A 24,311-nucleotide genomic window follows, 5' to 3' on the forward strand; every position below is an offset into this window, starting at 1 on the left:
TCAATGCACATTGGCATAGATTCTACAAGTGTCTGGAACTCTATTGGAGGGAAAACGCTGTTGTTTTGTTGGTCGTGGAAAACGCTGTCTCAGGCACCGCTCCACAATCTACAATAAGTGTTAACTTGGGTTGAGATCTGATCATGCTCATCAAACCATTCAGTGATCACTTGTGCCCTGTGGCCAGGGCCTTGTAATCCTATGGGGGGAGCATAGCCATGGTACCCAAAATAATGGACTGCCCAGCATTTTTATACATGACTAAGCATGATGGAATGTTAATTGCTTAATTAACTCAAGACCCACACCTGTGTGGAAGCACCTACTTTCAATATACTTTGTATCCCTCATTTACACAAGAGTTTCCTTTATTTTGGCAGTTACCTGTATGCCATTTTCAGTTAGATACTGACTGTATTTACACAGAAAATTGTTATTATGGTGTTATGAAGAAAAGTGAGAAATGTGGAAAGGGGTATCCAGAGTGCACTGTGCTTTCACCGAGGGTTCATCACAGTTACTTTAGTCAACAAACATAAGGACTCAAATATTTGTCAAACACCTACTTTTTAGTGGCAGTTGATTATACTATAACTGACTAAATAGACCAGAAAAAAACTCTAACTAAACAAAAAAATATATTTCAGTTGCCTAAAACAAGACTAAATGATCTCAAGTCTGACTACTAAGTGGACAGAACAATAGTTTTTAGAACTGATCTGTGGTGGTGTTCATGATTCCTCATCACTCCGAAGTTATGTAGAATGTTTCCCAGTTGCTTTGAATGTTCAAAATCATAGTGTAGGAACACTTTATAGCCTCAAAGGAAAATATTATCCAACTTTCAAAACCACTTGAGGGCAAATAAATCAGATTTTCCCATTCAGACACAAGTCACTTGACCAGGAATCAGATTTGTATCTGACTTCAAGCCATCTACGAAGGTGGTTTGAAATGTGGCTTGAATGATCAGATTCCATTGTGGTTTTTGCCTGTTCAGACTGCAGGAAAAAGACACGGTTTAAGAAAACGTCTTGAGATTACCGCTCTAAAGGTCTGAACCATAATACCGACGCTACGTTTTTTCTTTCTATCATACATTGGCGGGGCGCATTTAACATTCATAAAGCATATCTGTTCTAAAACTAGGACCGGACAAGTAACCATCTATTTAGACTACACTTTGTTCAGTCATGTTACCTCATTAGCTAGTTATAGCTAACAACCTGGGCCGTGTTCAGCAGGACGGAATGCTCTGATCGGCACGTTTGTTCTACATAGCACATTTCTATCTGACATGTTGAATAAGGAATAACGTTGGCTCTATTCATGGAATTTCTATCTGCAACGTTCAACAACGTTTTGCAACTGAACGTGGCCCTGGTAACATTACCAGTAGCCTATGCAAACATTTGGTGGCATAGATAGAAAGGAAAAGGAATAGCAAACAATTTATTGAATAAATTCATCTTGACACTACACTACCTCTGACTGGGTAAATGGCTTTATTTTGAGTGGAGCCAGTGACTCAGACTTGAGCACTTGGACCAGGACTCGTGACTCAGACTTGAGCCCATGGACCAGGACTTGTGACTCGACCATTGGTGACTCAGACTTGAGCACTTGGACCAGGACTCGTAACTCGACCATTGGTGACTCAGACTTGAGCACTTGGACCAGGACTCATGACTCGGCCATTGGTGACTCAGACTTGAGCACTTGGACCAGGACTCGTGACTCGACCATTGGTGACTCAGACTTGAGCACTTGGACCAGGACTCGTGACTCTACCATTGGTGACTCAGACTTGAGACCTTGGACCAGGACTCGAGACTCTACCATTGGTGACTCAGACTTGAGCACTTGGACCAGGACTCGGACTCGTTGGACCAGGACTCCTGACTCAGGTGACTAGACTTGAGCACTTGGACCAGGACTGACTCAGACTTGAGCACTTGGACCAGGACTCCTGACTCGACCATTGGTGGCTCAGACTTGAGCACTTGGACCAGGACTCGTAATTGGTGACTCAGACTTGAGCACTTGACCATTGGTGACTCAGACTTGAGCACTTGGACCAGGACTCGTGACTCAACCATTGGTGACTCAGACTTGAGCACTTGGACCAGGACTCATGACTCGGCCATTGGAGACTCAGACTTGAGCACTTGGACCAGGACTCGTGACTCGACCATTGGTGACTCAGACTTGAGCACTTGGACCAGAACCATTGGTGACTGTTGACAAAAATGGATTTAGTTGACAAAAATGGACCACTGTTTTTGTCATTTTGACAATAACTACACTAAATCATTATTCAAATGTGAATCAGACTTAACGATATTTAACTCAAAATGACTAAATCTGTTACAGAGTGCCAAAATTAACACTGGGGTCCCTTTCAGTTCACTTTACCTGTGCTACTGTACTGTGTTAACCATTACACCTGTGCTACTGTGTTAACCATTACACCTGTGCTACTGTGTTAACCATTACACCTGTGCTACTGTGTTAACCAATCCACCTTTGCTACTGTGTTAGTCATTACAGCGGTCTAAGGCACTGCATCTCAGTGCTAGAGGTGTCACTACAGACCCTGGTTCGATTCTGAGCTATATCACAGCTAGCTGCGATTGGGAGTCCCATTGGCCCAACGTCATCTGGGTTAGGGTTTGGCTGTGGTAGACTGTTATTGTAAATAATAATTTGTTCTTAGCTGGTTTGCCTAGTTAAATAACGGTTAAATTAAAAAAATTACACCTGAGCTGCTTTTTCCACCTGACTGTGTTACAGATGATGGTACATCCACACTGGAACATAATATGTTCTATTCCTCTCTTGAAGATACATCTTGAACGTTGTAAAATGGTAACTTTGTAGACCTATACGACTAAATTGAAGATGAATGTTTGTACCATATGTGATGAACACATTTTTAGTTGAGATATTATGTGGATTAAATGCTTTGTGTGTTAATAAGTGTAGTCTGTAGATGACAAACACAACGATGACGATGATATTGAATGATATAGATGATGATGGCCGCCAAATGAAAACTCAATCGCATTGAACAAGGATGACCATTAATGTGCTGACCAATGTAAACCTTGGCTAAAAGCTGGATAGTTCCCATATTTCTTTATGTTTGTTAAATCATCATGCAGCTTGGTCAACAACAAAGAGTGGAGTTTCAATGTTCCCAGACCCTTTCCAATTGTGTTTAATCATCTCATTGGTATATGTGTGGTACTGGAAAGATATATAGAACGCTTTATTATACTTTGTACATTAAACCCACAATGGTACTGGTGTTACCACAAAATATCTTCAGGTGCTATATAAAAAAAAATATACATCATCATCATTGATCATATTGATTTCCATTTATCTGTTAGATTCCTTTTTATAAACTCTGTTTACCTCTGTAATATAAAAGACCAGAGCTCTAGTTTAATCCCTTCTTATGAGGAAGCACAACTGGAGACTCCAATATTTATCTATGACTCCCCACATGGAAATAGAATTACATTCTATGAATGATATTTCTATGGCAGTGGTTACCAAAATGTTGATATAACCACTGTAACAGTTCTCTAATGACCTGTTTGTCATGCCTTAGGCTAATATATCATGCACTGTCCAGCACAAACCCCTACACCAGGGATCATCAACTAGATTTAGCCGCAGGCTGACATTTTCTTGAGCGGATGGTCAGCGGACTGGTACATAATTACAAATCATTTGTAGACCGCATATTGAATGCAAGATGCCCAAACAGATAAAATATTTGACTAAAACAATCATTTCAAACCTTGTTTACATTTGTATACAATCACATGTATCTATTTCACTATTATGCGTTGGAATACTTTGGAACAGATTTCCAAAATTAAAATCACCTGGAGCTGATTTGCTGGTGTTTTTAATCGTTTATATCCAACAACGTTGAAAAAATATAGAATGATATATATATATATATATATATATATATATATATTTTTTTTTTTTTTGCTCAGAAAACTTGGGAGGCCAAATAAAATCACTGCCAGTTGGAGAACCCTGTCCTACATTACCTGGACTGTCCTCTCCCAGACTTTGACAGACAAGGGAAAGACATGCAATTTTGCCATCCTCATGATCTAGGTGTCAGCGAGTGAGCCTCACTGTCACTGGCCAGAAGGGACAGGAAGTCTAGGAAGTGTTACTTGGCTTTTTGATGAGAGGGAGGGAAAGGGGGGGGTCTAGTAATAAAAAGTAAAACGTTAGAAGAGTATTCACAGTCCAGCGTGTGCGACAGTGAGAGAGGCCAAGGGAGGGGGGAGCTCAGTACAGCTGAACAGGGATGTTTTGTTGGTTTCACTGTGATACCATAAGGAAAAGTGACACCATATGCTCAATGATCCAATACGGCTCCATAACAGTCCCAGCAGCCAATGCAGCATCGATATCTTTGACGGGCAGCTTGAGTTGACCAATTAAGGTGTGTTTCTTCCTCTGATATGTTTGTGCTGAGAGAGAGAGGGCAGCGGTTGCATTTGTGCTGATATCTCCCATACTAATCACTCCCTCATAGTGCTACTTGCTTCTATTTGTGTCATTCACATGAGAGAGGTTGTAGAGAAGATACAATAGGGTGACTATTGGCTTAGAGAGAGGAGGAGCACAACACAGCACTCACATTAAGCCTTTGATGTCTTCTTTTGGTTTTCTCTTCCTTCTCACCACATCTCTCAGTCTGATATGGGGAGCTGAGAGTCAATATCAACAGACAGATATGGTTCAGCCAATGACAGAAGAGAATGTTGACATGTTAGCTGCAAGCAACCAATGATAGAAATCCAGGATGTTTGAAGATTCCATGAACAAGGAAGAATGTAGACTACAGTTCCTTTCTTAGCCAGTGCTGAAAACTGAACAGTTGCATTTGCTATTTGTGCCAACAGTCCTTATACATCCCATCAAAATACTACATAGTCCAATTCCACCGAATATAAATCCATATTTCCTGGCCAGTGGATTATTTCTTGCTCCTTTCCGTACTACTTCTAGATGAGTTGCTGATCCACTGAACCCTGTATATATAACATTGACAGCACAAATTGTGAAAGTGTTATTACATCATTGCTTTAGTGCAAAGGTACACAAAGTCCTGTGGACGAACGAAAACACAGCCGAGTGGTGATGATGTCATCGTTATAGTAATGTCATCATTATGTGCTGGTGGTCAGGTAGTCACACCTGTGTGCCTCTCCCCTTTGCTTTCAATACACTGATTTGAGAGAGGTTTGAGTGGTACCTGCTTGTTTCTCAAGTCAAAAGTCATAATATACGTCCCAAAGAGTGCTGGTACTATAGCTGGGCAATCAAACCCATGTGAGGAGGCAAGGAGCATGTGTTGGTCTGAGGGTGAATCATACTCTGGAGAGGAAGACACTCTCAACTATTGAGATACACACTAACCTCTCTTTTAAGTCTGAATAAAGATGAGATGTAGTCTTTTCTGACTGCAGGTAGTCAGCTGTTCCTGTGTGGTCCAGGAGGAGGGTGCCTCCCAATGTCTAGTGGAGCGGATCCACCCTTAAACAGAGAAGCTCCCTTAATGTCCATGACAGCAAACGGTCCATTGGGAAGTAAAGAGTGCTTGTACTTTGGTTAGGGGAATAAGTTCAGATATACCCTCGGTATCCTAGATGCACATTTCAAATGGCACCCTGTTCTCTAGCCAAAGGTAGTGCACTACATAGGAAATAGTGTTCCGTTTTGGACGCAGATCATTTCAGGGTGCTGGTATTAATAGTCATGGGGGCGAGAGGACACCCTTGTCTCTAAATATCAGGAGATGCTACTGTTGGAGCTAGAAACACAAGCATTGAACATCTGCTAAACATATGTATGTGACCAATACAATTTGATTTGATTTTGATATCACTGGGGTTAGACAACGTCTCTGTCTGGTCTCTAAATCTCAATGGGGCGAGAGGACACCCCTGTTGTTGTCCCCTCTAGATCTCAGTAGCGGTCATCTCCTCAAAGTGGATGTCGTTGCTGCCGCTGTGGATGTCGTAGTCCTCTATGTCTCTGTTCTCCAGCTCTAGACTGAGCTCTCTCATCACCCTCTCCAGATCTCTGTTCCTCCTGTACATCCGGATGTAGTTCTGCTGCAGCTGCTTCTGGTAGCGGATCACCTTTTCCTTCTCCTCCTGCCAGACCCTCCTCTCCTCCTCGAATCCTCCCAGCTGCTCCTCACTGCTCCTCCTCTCGTACATCAGCTCTGCCCTCAGCCTCTCCACCTGACAGAGAAGTGATTGATTCATTGATTGACTGAAAACCAGCAATACACAACAGATCAGTGCAAAAACGAGTATTATTCAAGCACCATTTTGCAGATAATAAATTAACAAAAGAATGTCTAAACATCGTTTAGACATCGCCCACCTGTTGCCTGAGTCCAAGCACAGCTTCAGCACTCTGCCTCTGAGTCTTGGCCTCATCACTCTCCCCTCCCCATACCAGCCTGCCCTCCTCCGCCTCACGGTACCCCATAGAGGGGCTGGGGCCCCCCTTTCCACCCTCCACACCCACACGGCCCTGGGGGAGGGGCAGGCTCATGCACTGGCCCTTATTAGCCGGCGTCTGGCCTCCTCCCTGATTGGCCAGGGCACCTCGAAGCTGGACCGACTCTTCTTCCAAGCGTTTGACTTTCTCGCGGAGAAGCTCAGCCTCGCTCTTCCTGCGCTGGAGTTCATTCTCGCAGACCTCTAGCTCCAGAGAGCGTGTCCGCAGGGCCGAACCAGCCTCCTGGCTCCTGGCCTGGCTGTTTTGGAGGTCGGTCCTGGCCTCCCTCAGCTGGGACTTCAGGACCACCAGCTCCCCACCCTTCTGACTCAGCTCTGACTGGATCTCCTTCAGTTGCTGTTTCAACAGGGATATCTCACCTGACTTCTGACACACCTGGGTGGGGGGGTGCATATTTTGTGAATATTCTCTTACTTTGAAATTGTGTACATGAATCAACGTTGACCCTCACACTTACCCTAACCCATGACCCCTAAACTCCTGACCTTACTCCTCCTCAGTGTCTCACCTCCCACTTCGTCTCCTCTAGGCGCGGTCCCAACTGGATCTGTTCTCTCTGTATGGAGGCACACCTCCTCTCCAGCACCTCCCTGTCCTGTAGCAGAGAGGAGAAGTCCTCCTGAAGTTTCTTTTTCTCCTGCTGCAGCTGGAACACCTGACGTAGAGACACAGACAGTTAGGGTCGCATTTTGACAGTCCCAAAATCAGGAGATGCTACCAAAACAGCAGCAACATTTCAAACAATAGTACAAATAGTACAAACAATAGTAACTTGCTGTCATACAAAACAGTGTCCTACTTCCCAAATTAAGTTGACTGAACTATCTCTGTATCTCTGTCTGTTGCCTGTAGCTGTAAGGCATGTGGTACTCTCTGAGCCTTCTGTGAGCCTGTTTCATCTTAGAAAAACTGCTCTGTCTGTATACTATGTTTCTGTATCTATGTCGCTGTATATCCATGTTTCTGTATACTGTATCTGTCTCTGTCTATCTATACTGTAGATCTGACCTGTAGTTGTAAGGCCTGTTGTACTCTCTGGGCCTTCTGTGTAGCCTGTTTCATCTTGGAAGAGCAGCTCTGTCTCATTTCCTCCAGCTCCCTCTCACAGCGACGCTGCTTTTCCTCGTACACCTACAGCACAGGAGGTCAGGAGTTAGAGGTCAGAGTTTACATACAGATACCACATCCAGAGGCCAAACTGTGAACCAGCACTATTACGGCTCGAAAAGCTATGGAATAATTTAGCTTAGTCAATAGAAACAGCAGAAACATTTTATACATATTGGTCCTCGAGGCAACACTTTAGGCCTGCTTAAACCCCTGACATTACACAGACATGAGCCACACCAGGATCGTGTGACTCGTGTTAATTAGGGTAAACCATAAGCAAAAAAGTTAATAAAGCGCTTTCCACTGAAAACAAAAACAAGGGGTTGTTATTGGACCTTCCTGTTTCAGTCAATTATCCTCTCCTTGGTGTCTACTGAACAACTACTAAGTAAAAAAAACTCCCCTCTCACCTGACAGATGGCGGCTTCGTTCTCGTCCAGGTTCTCTCTGAGCTGCTGCAGTTCCAAATCCCTCTCCCTCAGCTTCTCCTCCAGCTCCCTCATCACCCCCTCGTACCCCTCTAGAGGCGGGGGTGAGTGCCCACACGACCCACTGTCCGACAGGGGCTGGCCGCGCCCGCTCAGCGACCCCGACCCCGTGCTCTTACTGGATGACGAACGCCCGCTGTCCGAGTTAGAGTGACCGTGGGAGGTTGAGTGACTGTGAACTCCGTGGGTCACCGACCCTCCTCCGTTGGTAGTAGTAGTTCTTCCAGCCCCAGGCTCCAGGCCCACCCCGGACCCTCCAGACCCAGAGGCCTCGCTGTGGGCCAAGCTGTAGCCGGTACTGCTGTGAGTGGGGAGGCTGGACAGGGAGTTACGGCCAGAGTCTGACATGGAGCAGGACTGGCTGCTGCGAGCATTGCGTCCTCCGCTGTACGAGTTCCTTTTGCTGTCCGAGGAAGAGGAGGAGCAGAGCAGAGATATGACATTTCCGTAGCTCCCTGGGCTATTGACCACAGTATTTCCGTTATTCCCATTGATAGGTAGGGGCAGGAGGAGGTTGAGGCTGCCCTGGCTCTCAGAGAGGCTGCCCCCTGGCCTCGGGGAGAGGTACTGCACCGAGTGACGGTTCTTGGGGACCACTGGTTTGAACGCAGTGGGACGGATCAGAAACTTCTCCATGTTCTGTAATGGAAGACAGTATTTGTTAATGGTTCTTACAGAAAGGTACAGACATCATTACATTGTGTTTTCAACTATGATTAATGAATTATTATCATGTTCATTATTTTCATTATTGCCTGATAGGCCCATCAAAGGGAATCTAATCAAGGCCCTCTCAAACGCACATAGAACCACAGCCCTGGGCAACCCTTGATTGGGATTTCCGGTTAAATAAAGGTATGATAAAACAAAGGAAATATAAAAGAAACTGACGTTAGTGATATCAGCATTGCTAATTAGGAATGCCTGGTCTCCTCCCAATAAAGACAGGGACACTGATAGGGAGGAAGGTCATTCTGAAGGCTCTGATTGGTTTAATTGTTATTTATTGGTTTCCAGTAAGCAGTTTTCCTAATGATTTTTCTCACATCTCATTGAATATGTCACGACACGAGAGAGGGTGGATGAAAAGAGAGAGAAGGAGAGGAGAAAGATAGAAAGAGAAATACAGGGAGACGGGGAGAGAGAGAGGGAGAGGAAAGAGGCAGGAAGAGAAAGGCGAGAGAGAGAGAAGGGGGGGACAGATCAAGAGAGGAGAAAGAGACAGAAAAAGACAGCTCTATACACACAGGTCCGGTAAGCAGTTTTCTAAATGATTTCCCTCAGGCCTCAGTGAGTGTGTCAGTGAATGTAAGACAGCTCTGACATTGATTATAAGGTGTGAGGTGATTGATTGTTAACAATTGAAAAGCCTGGCCTCATTGGACCCCCGTTCGTGCCAAAAACGTATTTTGAACAAACGTCAACATTTTAACAGTCTAATAAATAGATTTCACATGCTATTGAAAAAAATTACAATTGGTTTCTGTTTATGAATGTAACATTAGAATATGAAAGAACATGTATTTCAGGGAACACAATAGCAATTTCATTAGTTTATGCAACTGTAGGCTATTTGGAAACTATTCAGACCCCTTGACTTTTTCCACATTTGTTACGTTACAGCCTTATTCTAAAATGGATCAAATAAAATAAAAATCTCAATCTACACACAATACCCCATCATTTTCAGGTCTCTCCAGAGATATTCGATCGGGTTCAAGGCCAGGCTCTGGCTGTGCCACTCAAGGACATTCAGAGACTTGTCCAGAAGCCACTCCTGCATTGTCTTGGCTGTGTGCTTAGGGTTGTTGTCCTGTTGGAAGGTGAACCTTCGCCCAAGTCTGAGGTCCTGAGAGCTCTGGAGCAGGTTTTCATCAAGGATCTCTCTGTACTTTGGTCTGTATATTGTTCCCTCATCCTGACTAATCTCCCAGCCCTGCCGCTGAAAAACATCACCACAGCATGATGCTGCCACCACCACGCTTCACAGTAGATTTCCTCCAGACATGACACTTGGCATTCAGGCCAAAGAGTTCAATCTTGGTTTCATCAGACCAGAGAATCTTGTTTCTCATGGTCGAAGAGTCTTTAAGTGCCTTTTGGCAAACTCCAAGTGGGCTGTCATGTGCTTTTACTGAGGGGCTTCCGCCTGGCCACTCTACCATAAAGGCCTGATTGGTGGAGTGCAGCAGAGATGGTTGTCCTTCTGGAAGGTTCTCCCATCTCCACAGAGGAACTCTGAAGCTCTGTCAAAGTGATCATCAGGTTCTTGGTCACCTCCCTGACCAAGGCCCTTCTCCCCCGATTGCTCAGTTTGGCCGGGTGCCCAGCTCTAGGAAGAGTTTTGATGGTTCCAAACTTCTTCCATTTAGGAATGATGGAGACCACTGTGTTCTTGGGGACCTTCAATGCTGCAGACATTTTTTGGAACCCTTCCCCAGATCTGCGCTTCGGACACAATTCTCTCTCGGAGCTCTACGGACAATTCCTTTGTCCTCATGGCTTGGTTTTTGTTCTGACATGCACTGTCAACTGTGGGACCTTTATATAGACAGGTGTGAGCCTTTCCATGTCCACTCAATTGGATTTACCACAGGTGGACTCCAATCAAGTTGTAGAAACATGTCAAAGATGATCAATGGAAACAGGATGCACCTGAGCTCAATTTCAAGTCTCATAGCAAAGGGTCTGAATACTTATGCAAATAGGCTATTTCTGTTTATTTTATTTATACATTCGCAAAAATGTTAAAACCTGTTTTCGCTTTGCCATGATGGGTTATTGTGTGTAGGGTGATGAGGATTTTTAAAAATGTAATCCATTTTAGAATAAGGCTGTAAAGGGAAGGGGTCTGAATACTTTCTGAATGCACTGTATGTACAAACAAAAAAACACTAAAACACCACAATTCAAATGTTCAAATCCATTAAATAAACACAATCACAAAGATCATTCACAATTCATTCATTAAGGGCAGGTCTTAAGGAACATTATGTATTTAAGAAAATACATTTCAAAAGAAAAGAATGGCATATTTTAAGTTTGGAATCATGGTAATTCTGGCAAAAAGTTTTGGGGAAATAGAGCTCAACAGGTAATTTTTAAGAGTTGTTTGGCAAGAATATTCAATGTGGAACTGCAGAATCTGCACTTTCTGATACTATATAGACATCCAAACGTTTTACCTGCATGTGACTCTGTAGGGGAATTTTAAAAAGTCACGATTTGCACTCCATTTACCAGCCTCTGTGTCAATAACAAGCTGCTGCTGTTCATCAGATTCTTCATATTACTATTATCAATTAAATCTAGTCTTTCAAGAAACTCGATTTCTATATGAAATGAGTCAATATACACTACATGACCAAAAGCATGTGGACACCAGCTTGTCGAACATCTCATTCCAAAATCATGGGCATTAATATGGAGTTAGTCCCCCCTTTGCTGCTATAACAGTCTCCACTCTTCTGGGAAGACTTTCCACTAGATGCAGCGGGGACTGGCTTCCATTAAGCCACAAGAGCTTAGTGAGGTTGGGCACTGATGTTGGGCAATTAGGCCTGGCTCACAGTCGGCGTTCAAGTTCATCAAAGGTGTTAGATGTGGTCAGGGCTCTGTGCAGGCCAGTTAAGTTCTTCCACACCGATATCGACAAACCATTTCTGTATGGACATCGCTTTGGGCACGGGGCATTGTCATGCTGGAACAGGAGAGGCCTTCCCCAAACTGTAGCCACGAAGTAGGAAACACAGAATTGTCTAGAATGTCATTGTATGCTATAGAGTTAAGATTTCCCTTCACTGGAGCTAAGGGGCCTAGCCTGAACCATGAAAAACAGCCCCAGACCATTATTCCTCCTCCACCAAACTTTACAGTTGGCACTATACATTGGGGCAGGAAGCGTTGTCCTGGCATCCGCCAAACCAAGATTCGTCCGTCGGACGGCCAGATGGTGAAGCGTGATTCCAATGGGGGAGAGCGTTACACCACTCCAGCCAATGCTTGGCATTGCGCATGGTGATCTTAGGCTTGTGTGCGGCTGCACGGCCATGGAAACCCATTTCATGAAGCTCCCAATGAACAGTTATTGTGCTGACGTTGCTTCCAGAGGCAGTTTGGAACTTGGTAGTGAGTGTTGCAATCGAGGACTGATGTTTTTTACGTGCTACGTGCTTCAGCACTCGCCGGTCCCGTACGTTTTGCGTCTGAGCCCGTTGTTACTCCTAGACGTTTCTACTTCACAATAACAGCACTTACAGTTGACCGGGGCAGCTCTAACAAGGCATAAATTTGACCAACTGACTTGTTGGAATGGTGGCATCCTATGACGGTGCCACGTTGAATGTCACTGAGGCCATTCCACTGCCATTGTTTGTCTATGGAGATTGCATGGCTGTGTGCTCAAGTTTATACACCTGTCAGGAACGGGTGTGGCTGAAATAGTAGAATCTACCAATTTGAAGGGGCGTTCACATACTTTAAAAAATATATATAATGTAGTTTAGGTGTATTTTCGATGCGCCATCATCAGCTGCGCAGACTGACTGCCAGTGAATCATTTTCGGTGAATGAGGGGCAGAAAAATACACCTTTTAAAACTGCTTATAACACAAACGATGTTTGTAAAATTAAGATTATAACAACGACAGTGTGTTATATAGACTTAGTTAGGAAATGTCAAGGACGGGGGTGACATGACTTTAAAAATGTCTGAGTAATTAAAAAGGTTATTTTGTTTTGAGTCAACATCACGCTCTCCTAGTGTTAAATGATCTATTATAGGCTTTGTCTGAGCTGTGAATAAGGTTCCCTCTCGATCAATAGAAATGAACAGTCAATTAGAGAGAGAGGAGAGAGAGGATTTATGGAAAATAATGTTAGCATATACAGTACCAGTCAAAAGTTTGGACACACCTACTCATTCAAGGGTTTTTCTTTATTTTCACTATTTTCTACATTGTAGAATAATAGTGAAGACATCAAAAATATGAAATAACACATATGGAATCATGTACAAATCAAAATATATTTTATATTTTATATTCTTCAAAGTAGCCACCCTTTGCCTTGATGACAGCTTTGCACACTCTTGGCATTCTCTCAACCAGCTTCACCTGGAATGCTTTCCAAAAGTCTTGAAATATGCTGAGCACTGGTAACTATAATGAACTTATCCTCTACAGCAGAGGTAACTCTGGGTATTCCATTCCTGTGGCGGTCCTCATGAGAGCCATTACATCATAGTGCTTGATGGTTTTTGCGACTGCACTTGAAGAAATGTTCTTGAAATTTCCAGATTGACTGACTTTCATGTGTTAAAGTAATGATGGACTGTTGTTTCTCTTTGCTTATTTGAGCTGTTCTTGACATAATATGGACCTGGTCTTTTACCAAATAGGGCTATCTTCTGTATACCACCCCATACACCTTTGTAACCGAAAGGTTGCAAGTTCAAATCCCCAGCTCACAAGGTACAAATCTGTCGTTCTGCCCCTGAACAGGCAGTTAACCCATTGTTCCTAGTCCGTCATTGAAAATAAGAATATGTTCTTAACTGACTTGCCTAGTTAAATAAAGGTAAAATAAAATAAAATACACAACTGATTGGCTCAATGAAGAAGGAAAGAAGTTCCACAAATGAACTTTTAACAAGGCACACCTGTTAATTGAAATGCATTCAAGGTGACTACCTCATGAAGCTGGTTGAGAGAATGCCGAGAGTGTGCAAAGCTGTCATCAAGGCAAAGGGTGGCTACTTTCAAGAATCTCAAATACATAATACATTTCCATTTGTATATATTTCAAACTTTTTTGGTTACTACATGATTCCATATGTGTTATTTCATAGTTTTGATGTCTTCACTATTATTCTACACTGTAGAAACATTTAAAAATATATAAAAACCCTGGAATGAGTAGGTGTGTCCTAACATTTGACTGGTACTGTAGTTGGCCTAGCACCTCACCACCAGTGCTGCTTATTTTAGCTGGGAGTAGTTAGGTAATAGTGACGTACTGAAAGTTCACTACACCATTAGCTAGAAGTATTATTAGCTAGCTAGATTCTATGTTCTGTATATTAGCTTAGTGAGGATTTTACAAATGAAACATACAACTGAGAAAGCAAAAAAGTATACTCATGATAACACAATGAAATGTATGGGCGTTATCAAAGGGAAGTTTGGATGGTCTTTTCTTGACTAGGACTTATTAGGGATACACAGATACGACAACCTCGGGAACCACTTGACATTTTGGGAATCCCCCTCCGACACTCACCTTCTCCAGTTTTCCCGACACAGGGATGAGTTTGGGCGGCGGACCGCCAATATTCCCGTTGAGACCTCGGTTATCCCTCTGCTCCTCCGAGTCGCTACACGGACTCCCGACCGCCACCACATGGTTATCATTCCAGTCTCCTACAGTCGCCACCTCAGTCACAAACCCATAGTTTCCATTCCCTGCACCACCACCACCTCCAGCCGCACACCCTGCCCCACCAGCAGAGTTACCTGCCCGGGGCTGCTTCTTGGTGGGCAGTGGCGGGGGCTGGAGCTGTGTGATCTGGGTCTGGTTGTTGATGACCAGTAGTTGTTCCAGGGAGCTCGCGCTGTGCAGTGTGTTGCTATCACCCTGGAGCCTGAAACAGCTGGTGGTTGGGGTGTTATGGCGTGTCTTAGTGCTGAAATAAAAATAATTTATAATAATAATTGATTGGAATTACAGTATATAGCATTTTTACAGTAGCTATTTTCCATTGTATAAAAAAGTAACCTTTATTTAACTGGGCAAGTCAGTTAAAGAACAAATTCTTATTTACAACGACGGCCTACACCAGCCAAACCCGGACGACACTGGGCCAATTGTGCGCCGCCCTATGGGTCTCTCAATCACAGCCGGTTGTGATACAGCCTGGATTTGAACTAGGGTGTCTGTAGTGACACCTCTAGCATTGAGAGGACTGCCTTAGACTGCTGCACCACTCAGGAGCCAGTAAGGGAGGAATCACTAGCCTGGTCCAAGATCTGTTTGTGCTCTTGTTTGGCATGACAATCCCAGGAGTTGGCAAGAGAGCAGAAACAAGGTAAAAAACTGGAACCCAGGCTAGGAAATCATCTCATCCACGACCAATATAGCCTGAGTGTCAGTCTGTTTGTGCTATCATGCCAACTCCTTGTCACTTATTTTCCAACCATGTTTGGCTTGACCGGAACAACAATAAAGTAGGTAAGAGCACTTAAACAGACTGGCACCCGGCCACAACTAATGAGTAGCACCCTACCTGAACTCGCTGGCGGCCCGGCAGTGTCGCTGCTCCTGATAGGTCCGGCCAGAGATGAGGCTGCTGACGGAGCCCATGGTGGCTCCGGGGCCACAGGGCCCTCCAACCACGGGGGAGAGGGAGATGATGTCGAGGCTGGTAGGAGGCTTGGGGTGGTCAGTTGTGGACACAGGCAGGGTCTGAACCAGAGCCATGGTACCTGGACAAGGCCGGACATACACTGAACACACACTCTGCATCGAGAGAGAGGGGAAGAATAGTTTAATTTCAAGTACACTTCATTGGGACATTATTAAGGCTGATCATTGTTACAGGTCATAGTCAAACATATTTCCCATCCTTTCCCTTCAACTTTCAAAATATTACGTTTAAAAAAATCTGATTTAACGAGACAGAAAGAATGTGGGTGAATGTGTAGAATTGTGTGTGTGTTTGTGTGCTTCGTGCTTAAGTATTTAATTTCCAGACAGTATTATGTTAGTGTGAGTTGCCTGGGGGACAGAGAGGGGACATATTATACACACACACACTCACTGTCCCACATATAGTACTTCAAAGCCCAGTCCTCCCTGAGGCTTCCAGGCAGGACACCCATCAACTCTATGCCAAATTTAATTAGTGTTTTTGCCCAGGATACCAAGCGTCCAGTACACAAGTGCAGGGAACACAGGCCATATTCAGCCAACAGTCAGAGAAAGGATAGGGAGCAGAGAGAGAGGGAGGAAATATAGGTGGAGAAATGAGGACAAAGAGAAGGAGAAAGGAATTGGGGATTCCTAGGTTCTGAGGAGGACACCTACTGAGGGAGTAATAACCGTGTGTGTGTGTGTGTGTATGTGTGTGTGTGTGTGTGTGCGCGCGCGCGCGCGCGCACACACATATGAAGATGCAAGAAAAACTCAGCGGTGTGTGTTATGCAAGAAGTTGACCATTTCCCAGACCAGAATCACCATGGATCATGTCCTCCATATACCTTCCCCCATCCACCCCCACCCCTCTCCTCAGCCCCAGCCAAGGTCTACTCTGCCTGGGATAATGGCATTAGTAGACCATCCGGGATGGTAGGTGATCCCCCCAGCCCTAACCCTGTGACCCCAGCAGGAGTGGGACGTAGCTGGGCAGACTCCCTACTCTCTCCTCCCTGACTTCCAGGAGCCTGGTTTTGTTCCTGCTGCTCTGGGATACAAAGCCCCAGATCTCATTTCCCTCTGATGTTGTTCACTGCTTATTTCTAAAGTTCCTCCCTCGCATGCAACTCCTCCTCCCACACACACACATTCCCTGCCCCCTTCTCTTTCACTAGTCAGACTGAGCAAAAATTCAACACCCCCTCCACCTTCTCCTCTCCAAAACATGCTGAGAAAGTGGGTGAGCGCTCCTTTGCTCCAGAGGCAGTGAAGGCAACTAGCATAGGGTGATTTGGAAGCATGATACACAAAAACATGCGACAAAACATCCAAGTCTCTCTTTCTTTGGAAGCTTATGTAAAGCAGTTTAACACATTTTCAAGTATGAGTATTATAGAAGTATTCCTTTATAGAAAACACTTTAAACATTAAGCAAAGTGCCAAACGATTTTGGGTTGCACTTCAGTGATGAAATAAGGGGTAACGGCAGGGAAATAACAGGAAACGACAGAGAAATAACACAGTAATGACAGGGTAATAGCCCGTTCATAGTTAGTATCTAGCTGCTAAATAACAATATAAAGGGTGCCACATTTTCCTGGTTGTTATGTAGAAACAAGTATTTGTTACTTAAGAACTATAAATACTAGAGGCTAATAAGCACAAACTATGTCGTAAGTATTCAAGGCCATTTCACCTGTTCTCAATAAAACTGTATACTCATATAGAATGTAGAAATAATTTTTATTCAACAGAAATGTTTGAGAAACTACATCATGTGGGCCAACCACAAAACAAGGCTTTTGGTAGCTACAGTTGAAGTCGGAAGTTTACATACAACATAGCCAAATACATTTCAACTCAGTTTTTCACAATTCCTGACATTTAATCCTAGTAAACATTCCCTGTCTTAGGTCAGTTAGGATCACACTTTATTTTAAGAATGCGAAATGTCAGGATAATAGTAGAGAGAATGATTTATTTCAGCTTTCATCACATTCCCAGTGGGTCAGAAGTTTACATACACTCAATTAGCATTTGGTAGCATTGCCTTTAAATCGTTTAACTTGGGTCAAACGTTTCGGTGAGCCTTCCACAAGCTTCCCACAATAAGTTGGGTGAATTCTGGCCCATTCCTCCTGACAGAGCTGGTGTAACTGAGTCAGGTTTGTAGGCCTCCTTGCTCACACTTTTTCAGTTCTGCCCACAAATTTTCTATAGGATTGATGTCAGGGCTTTGTGATGGCCACTCCAATAACTTGAAATTGTTGTCCTTAATTCCCTGTGATTACCCCTTATTTCGGCACTGTAAACCAACGTGCTACCTGAGTTTGTTTGGTGGTGCAACTCTATTCCCCATCTTTGAAGACCTTCTCTCATCTGACAGATGACTGAGGAGATGGAACAGAGGAATTAGGTTCCAGATACCTCTGTCTTTCTAATATCTAGTTGATGAGACTGAGGGGTAGTGTTGTGACAGAGGATCTTTACCTCTACCCTGATAGGATCTGTGACTGGAATGGGATCCGTGACTGGGAAGTATAATCCCGTTATAAGTAAGTTTGATCCAGTCTGTTAATAAGGCCAGGGTTGCCACGGGGAGGAAAGGATTATTCCGGATATCTGAGGCACCTCTGGAATCTCACAGAATCTTTGTAGAGTTTCTGAATGTCTACGTTGCTCCAGACAGAGAAAGAAAGAGGTGCAGCAGAGATACCACATCTATTGGGAATAAGGACACTTAAGACTTACTCCTGTTTGCTTAGTGTTTGGTGTGCACACAGATACTGAGCAGGATGGGTGAAGGGGGTAATTTTGTGTTCAAGCATTCTCATTTTGACGCCAAATCCACCACTGGTGTGCATGGCCATAGAGCTCTATTTTCATGTCATCTGACCAAAGCACCGGTTCCAGATCCAAGTACCAAAGTCGTTTAGCATACTCCAGGCATTTACATGTGTTGGATGACATCAAAATAGAGCTCTTTGTTCACGCACACCAGTGGTGTGTTAGGCATCGAAATGAGAATGCATGAGCAGAAAATAACCCTATACCTACTGTAAAACATGGTGGTGGATCTTTGATGTTATGGTGCTAATTTGCTTCCACTGGTCCTGGGCTACTTGTTAAGGTCAGAACCCCACATTTCATTGTGCCAATCAAGATCTTTTAAAATGTAAGAAATAATAGTATCTCTGTAACTGCCTTAGTGATCAAATTATCTCAGTTCTGCAAGCACACCACCTGTGCCATTAAGGTCCAGACCTTTTGTCAGAGGCCGCATTACAGGTTACAATGACAGCCTTTCAGTTGCAAAAATAAATATCAGACTTTGCATGTGGAAATGTTGTATAATGTACCATTAACACAAAAACAATGTTTTAAGTGAGAATTAGGCATTGGTCTGAAGCTGAAAAAATTAAGAAAGTTTACATCAGATGAGCACCACAATACCTACAGTACTTCCCCCAGGTTCTACCAAGGTTTTCCAGCACACAGCTTTGACCTACTACAGTAGCTATGTTGGTCTACTGTACTTCAAACCATGTGTAGGTAGCTTGCTTAGGTTTCAAACTTTCTCAAACAAGCTAATTCATACTCTTCAGAAGGTTAATGGACTTTACAGTGTCCTGCTATTAATATAATGTATATTTTTAATTATTTTAATTTCACTTTTATTTAACCAGGTAGGCCAGTTGAGAACAAGTTCTCATTTACAACTGCGACCTGGCCAAGATAAAGCAAAGTAGTGCGACAAAAACTACAACACAGAGTTACACATAAACACACGTACAGTCAATAACACAATAGAAAAATATATGTATATTGTGTGCAAATGTAGAAGAGTAGGGAGGTAGGCAATAAATAGGCCATAGAGGCGAAATAATAACAATGTAGCATTAATACTGGAGTGATAGATGATGATGTGCAAGTAGAGATATTGGGGTGCAAAAGAGCAAGAGGATAAATAACAATATGGGGATGAGGTAGTTGGGTGTGCTATTTACAGATTGGCTGTGTACAGGTACAGTGATCGGTAAGCTGCTCTGACAGCTGATGAATAAAGTTAGAGAGGGAGATCTAAGACAGCAGTTTCAGTGATTTTGCAATTTGTTCCAGTCATTGGCAGCAGAGAACTGGAAGGAAAGGCGGCCAAAGCAAGTGTTGGCTTTGGGGATGACCAGTAAAAAATACATGCCGGAGGGCATGCTATGGGTGGGTGTTGCTAAAGTGACCAGTGAGCTGAGATAAGGCAGGGTTTTACCTAGATCTGGAGAAGGTCTGTATGGAGGAGTGGGCCAAAATCCCTGCTGCAGTGTGTGCAAACCTGGTCAAGAACTACAGGAAACGTATGATCTCTGTAATTGCAAACAAAGGTTTCTATACCAAATATTAAGTTCTGCTTTTCTGATGTATCAAATACTTATTGCATGCAATAAAATGCTAATTAATTACTTAAAAATCATACAAAGTGATTTTCTGGATTTTTGTTTTAGATTCCGTCTCTCACAGTTGAAGTGTACCTATGATAAAAATTCCAGACCTCTACATGCTTTGTAAGTAGGAAAACCTGCAAAATCGGCAGTGTATCAAATACTTGTTCTCCCCACTGTATATAGAGAAAATAGTGGGCCCAAGAATTGAACCCTGTGGCACCCCCATAGAGACTGCCAGAGGTCCGGACAACAGGCCCTCCGATTTGGCACGCTGAACTCTATCTGAGAAGTACAGTGCCTTGCGAAAGTATTCGGCCCCCTTGAACTTTGCGACCTTTTGCCACATTTCAGGCTTCAAACATAAAGATATAAAACTGTATTTTTTTGTGAAGAATCAACAACAAGTGGGACACAATCATGAAGTGGAACGACATTTATTGGATATTTCAAACTTTTTTAACAAATCAAAAACAGAAAAATTGGGCGTGCAAAATTATTCAGCCCCCTTAAGTTGATACTTTGTAGCGCCACCTTTTGCTGCGATTACAGCTGTAAGACGCTTGGGGTATGTCTCTATCAGTTTTGCACATCGAGAGACTGAAATTCTTTCCCATTCCTCCTTGCAAAACAGCTCGAGCTCAGTGAGGTTGGATGGAGAGCATTTGTGAACAGCAGTTTTCAGTTCTTTCCACAGATTCTCGATTGGATTCAGGTCTGGACTTTTGACTTGGCCATTCTAACACCTGGATATGTTTATTTTTGAACCATTCCATTGTAGATTTTGCTTTATGTTTTGGATCATTGTCTTGTTGGAAGACAAATCTCCGTCCCAGTCTCAGGTCTTTTGCAGACTCCATCAGGTTTTCTTCCAGAATGGTCCTGTATTTGGCTCCATCCATCTTCCCATCAATTTTAACCATCTTCCCTGTCCCTGCTGAAGAAAAGCAGGCCCAAACCATGATGCTGCCACCACCATGTTTGACAGTGGGGATGGTGTGTTCAGGGTGATGAGCTGTGTTGCTTTTACGCCAAACATAACGTTTTGCATTGTTGCCAAAAAGTTCAATTTTGGTTTCATCTGACCAGAGCACCTTCTTCCACATGTTTGGTGTGTCTCCCAGGTGGCTTGTGGCAAACTTTAAACAACACTTTTTATGGATATCTTTAAGAAATGGCTTTCTTCTTGCCACTCTTCCATAAAGGCCAGATTTGTGCAATATACGACTGATTGTTGTCCTATGGACAGAGTCTCCCACCTCAGCTGTAGATCTCTGCAGTTCATCCAGAGTGATCATGGGCCTCTTGGCTGCATCTCTGATCAGTCTTCTCCTTGTATGAGCTGAAAGTTTAGAGGGACGGCCAGGTCTTGGTAGATTTGCAGTGGTCTGATACTCCTTCCATTTCAATATTATCGCTTGCACAGTGCTCCTTGGGATGTTTAAAGCTTGGGAAATCTTTTTGTATCCAAATCCGGCTTTAAACTTCTTCACAACAGTATCTCGGACCTGCCTGGTGTGTTCCTTGTTCTTCATGATGCTCTCTGCGCTTTTAACGGACCTCTGAGACTATCACAGTGCAGGTGCATTTATACAGAGACTTGATTACACACAGGGGGATTGTATTTATCATCATTAGTAATTTAGGTCAACATTGGATCATTCAGAGATCCTCACTGAACTTCTGGAGAGAGTTTGCTGCACTGAAAGTAAAGGGGCTGAATAATTTTGCACGCCCAATTTTTCCGTTTTTGATTTGTTAAAAAAGTTTGAAATATCCAATAAATGTCGTTCCACTTCATGATTGTGTCCCACTTGTTGTTGATTCTTCACAAAAAAATAGTTTTATATCTTTATGTTTGAAGCCTGAAATGTGGCAAAAGGTCGCAAAGTTCAAGGGGGCCGAATACTTTCGCAAGGCACTGTAGTTGGTGAACCAGACGAGGCAGTCATTTGAGAAGCCAAGGCTGTTGATTCTGCCGATAAGAATGCGGTGATTGACAGAGTCGAAAGCCTTGGCCAGGTCGGTAGCTAACGACTTTAGTACATCGCGCTGTTCCGTACATTTTACCTTATTTTAGCGCCCCAAAAACGTAATACTTCAAGGTCAACTGTAATATTAATACCATTGTAAAGCACCATTTCTTCCCTTTCCAGCAAAATCAATGACGAGACCTTCATGCTGCCCATCTCTGCATGATTGAAGAAGGCAATGGAGCTCCGTCAGATCTTTTAAAAAATGGCGAGTGGGGAAGCGAAAGCTACAGCATCATAATGATAGGGGGAGCTATTGTGTGTGGGGAAACTGCTTTTCCCCCCGATTTGTCCAACTTATCACCTCTAAAATGTAAATAAAACACTTTGAAGAGTTTATACAATGTCTCATCACATACCAGTTGAAGGTTTGTGTCAATTTGCATAGGGTTTTTAGGGCAGCGCTAAATTTATCTTCACAATTAAACTGTGGCTGTCACGGTTTTTGAGTCATTACTTTTTTTGGTTACTACATGATTCCATATGTGTTATTTAATAGTTTTGACGTCTTCACTATTCTACTATGTATAAAATAGTAAAAATAAAGAAAAACCCTTAAATGAGTAGGTGTGTCCAAACGTTTAACTGGTACTGTATATGGTGACTGTTTAGTGACAATAAGGGGTTAAATATGTAAAAAATAAAAAATATAAAAAATTCCTGATCTCTCAGATATTGGACAGAAATCAGAACAAACATTTAGATTTTTTGTTGTGACTATCTGTTGTTCCATGTAGTGAATCTCTTGTTTAATGCGTTATGGGCTAATAGCAAATATATGAGCTAATAGCAAATCATTTTTTAAATAATTTTTTATTTTTTTTTATTCAAAATGAAATGGCATGATTCTTGGTATGTCCTTCTTAAAACAATTCCATATATCTTAGTACCCCCCCCCCCAGCTTAGACTCTTATGGGTTAAATTGTGAGCCAACATGTTTCCAACATTTTTTTCCCTCTTGTCTCTCTGCAAGCAGACATATAGTGAACAATATGTTGGAAAATCTAATCGCAATAAAATTGCAGCATCGAATCGCAATACATATAGAATCATGAGAAGAGAATTGCAATAGACATATCATATTACAAATCAAATCAAAGTTTATTTGTCACATGCGCCAAATACAACAGTGAAATGCTTACTTACAGGCTCTAAACAACAGTGCTAAAAAATAAAAACTAGACTTGGCACTCCGGTACTGCTTGCCATGCGGTAGTAGAGAGAACAGTCTATGACTGGGGTGGCTGGGGTCTTTGACAATTTTCAGGGCCTTCCTCTGACATCGCCTGGTGTAGAGGTCCTGGATGGCAGGCAGCTTAGCCCCAGTGATGTACTGGGCCGTACGCACTACCCTATGTAGTGCCTTACGGTCAGAGGCCGAGCAGTTGCCGTACCAGGCAGTTATGCAACCAGTCAGGAAGCTCTCGATGGTGCAGCTGTAGAACCTTTTGAGGATCTGAGGACCCATGCAAAATCTTTTTAGTTTCCTGAGGGGGAATAGGCTTTGTCGTGCCCTCTTCACGACTGTCTTGGTGTGTTTGGACCATTCTAGTTTGTTGGTGATGTGAACACCAAAGAACTTGAAGCTCTCAACCTGCTCCACTACAGCCCTGTCGATGAGAATGGGGGCGTGCTCAGTCATCCTTTTCCTGTAGTCCACAATCATCTCCTTAGTCTTGGTTACGTTGAGGGATAGTATTGACACCTACTGTAAGTATCACGATCATATCATATTGTGAGGTCACTGGCAAAGAGGTGGGGCTTTAGGAGGGATTGAAAGATAGTGATGGAATCCAAGTCACTGATGGAATAAGTTCCAGAGCCTAGGAGCAACCCTGGAGAAGGCCCTGTCGCCGAAGTTCTGGAGCTTCTACCTGGGGATGACAAGGTGGCCTGCTGTGGTCGAACAGAGTGCGTGTGTGGGATGATGGAGGAGAAGAAGGTTTGAGAGGTAAGGGGGGTAAGGGGGGTGCAAGGTGATGAAGGGCTTTGTAGGTCATGCCTAAAAATCTGAACAGTGATATTCAGTGATGTGTTGGGTTGGATTTGCCCCAAACATAACACTTTGTATTCAGGACATAAAGTTAATTTATTTTCCAATTGTTTTGCAGTTTTACTTTAGTGCTCTTTACAAAACAAGATGCATGTTTAGGAATATTTTTATTCTGTACAGGCTTCCTTCTTTTCACTCTGTCATTTAGGTTAGTATTGTGGAGTAACTATAACGTTGTTGATCCATCCTCAGTTTTCTCCTATCACA

General features: G+C 43.2%; 1 protein-coding gene across 2 annotated transcripts in view; it reads right to left on the reverse strand.

Annotated features, from left to right (window-relative positions):
- Positions 1–3,247: 3,247 nt before the first annotated feature.
- The window catches only part of lzts2a (leucine zipper, putative tumor suppressor 2a), an 89,618-nt gene continuing 68,554 nt past the window's right edge, over positions 3,248–24,311 (reverse strand). For both annotated transcript variants that reach the window (XM_024429768.2, XM_024429786.2), the window contains 7 exons: positions 15,457–15,689; positions 14,454–14,856; positions 8,097–8,813; positions 7,585–7,707; positions 7,085–7,231; positions 6,436–6,951; positions 3,248–6,290 (listed from right to left, as the gene is read on the reverse strand). In XM_024429768.2, the coding sequence (XP_024285536.1) occupies positions 6,003–6,290; positions 6,436–6,951; positions 7,085–7,231; positions 7,585–7,707; positions 8,097–8,813; positions 14,454–14,856; positions 15,457–15,650 (2,388 nt within the window). In that variant the 5' untranslated portion in view covers positions 15,651–15,689 and the 3' untranslated portion in view covers positions 3,248–6,002. The remainder of the gene's footprint in view (positions 6,291–6,435; positions 6,952–7,084; positions 7,232–7,584; positions 7,708–8,096; positions 8,814–14,453; positions 14,857–15,456; positions 15,690–24,311) is intronic.

The sequence above is a fragment of the Oncorhynchus tshawytscha genome, linkage group LG01 (assembly GCF_018296145.1).
Source record: "Oncorhynchus tshawytscha isolate Ot180627B linkage group LG01, Otsh_v2.0, whole genome shotgun sequence".
Taxonomy (NCBI): domain Eukaryota; kingdom Metazoa; phylum Chordata; class Actinopteri; order Salmoniformes; family Salmonidae; genus Oncorhynchus; species Oncorhynchus tshawytscha.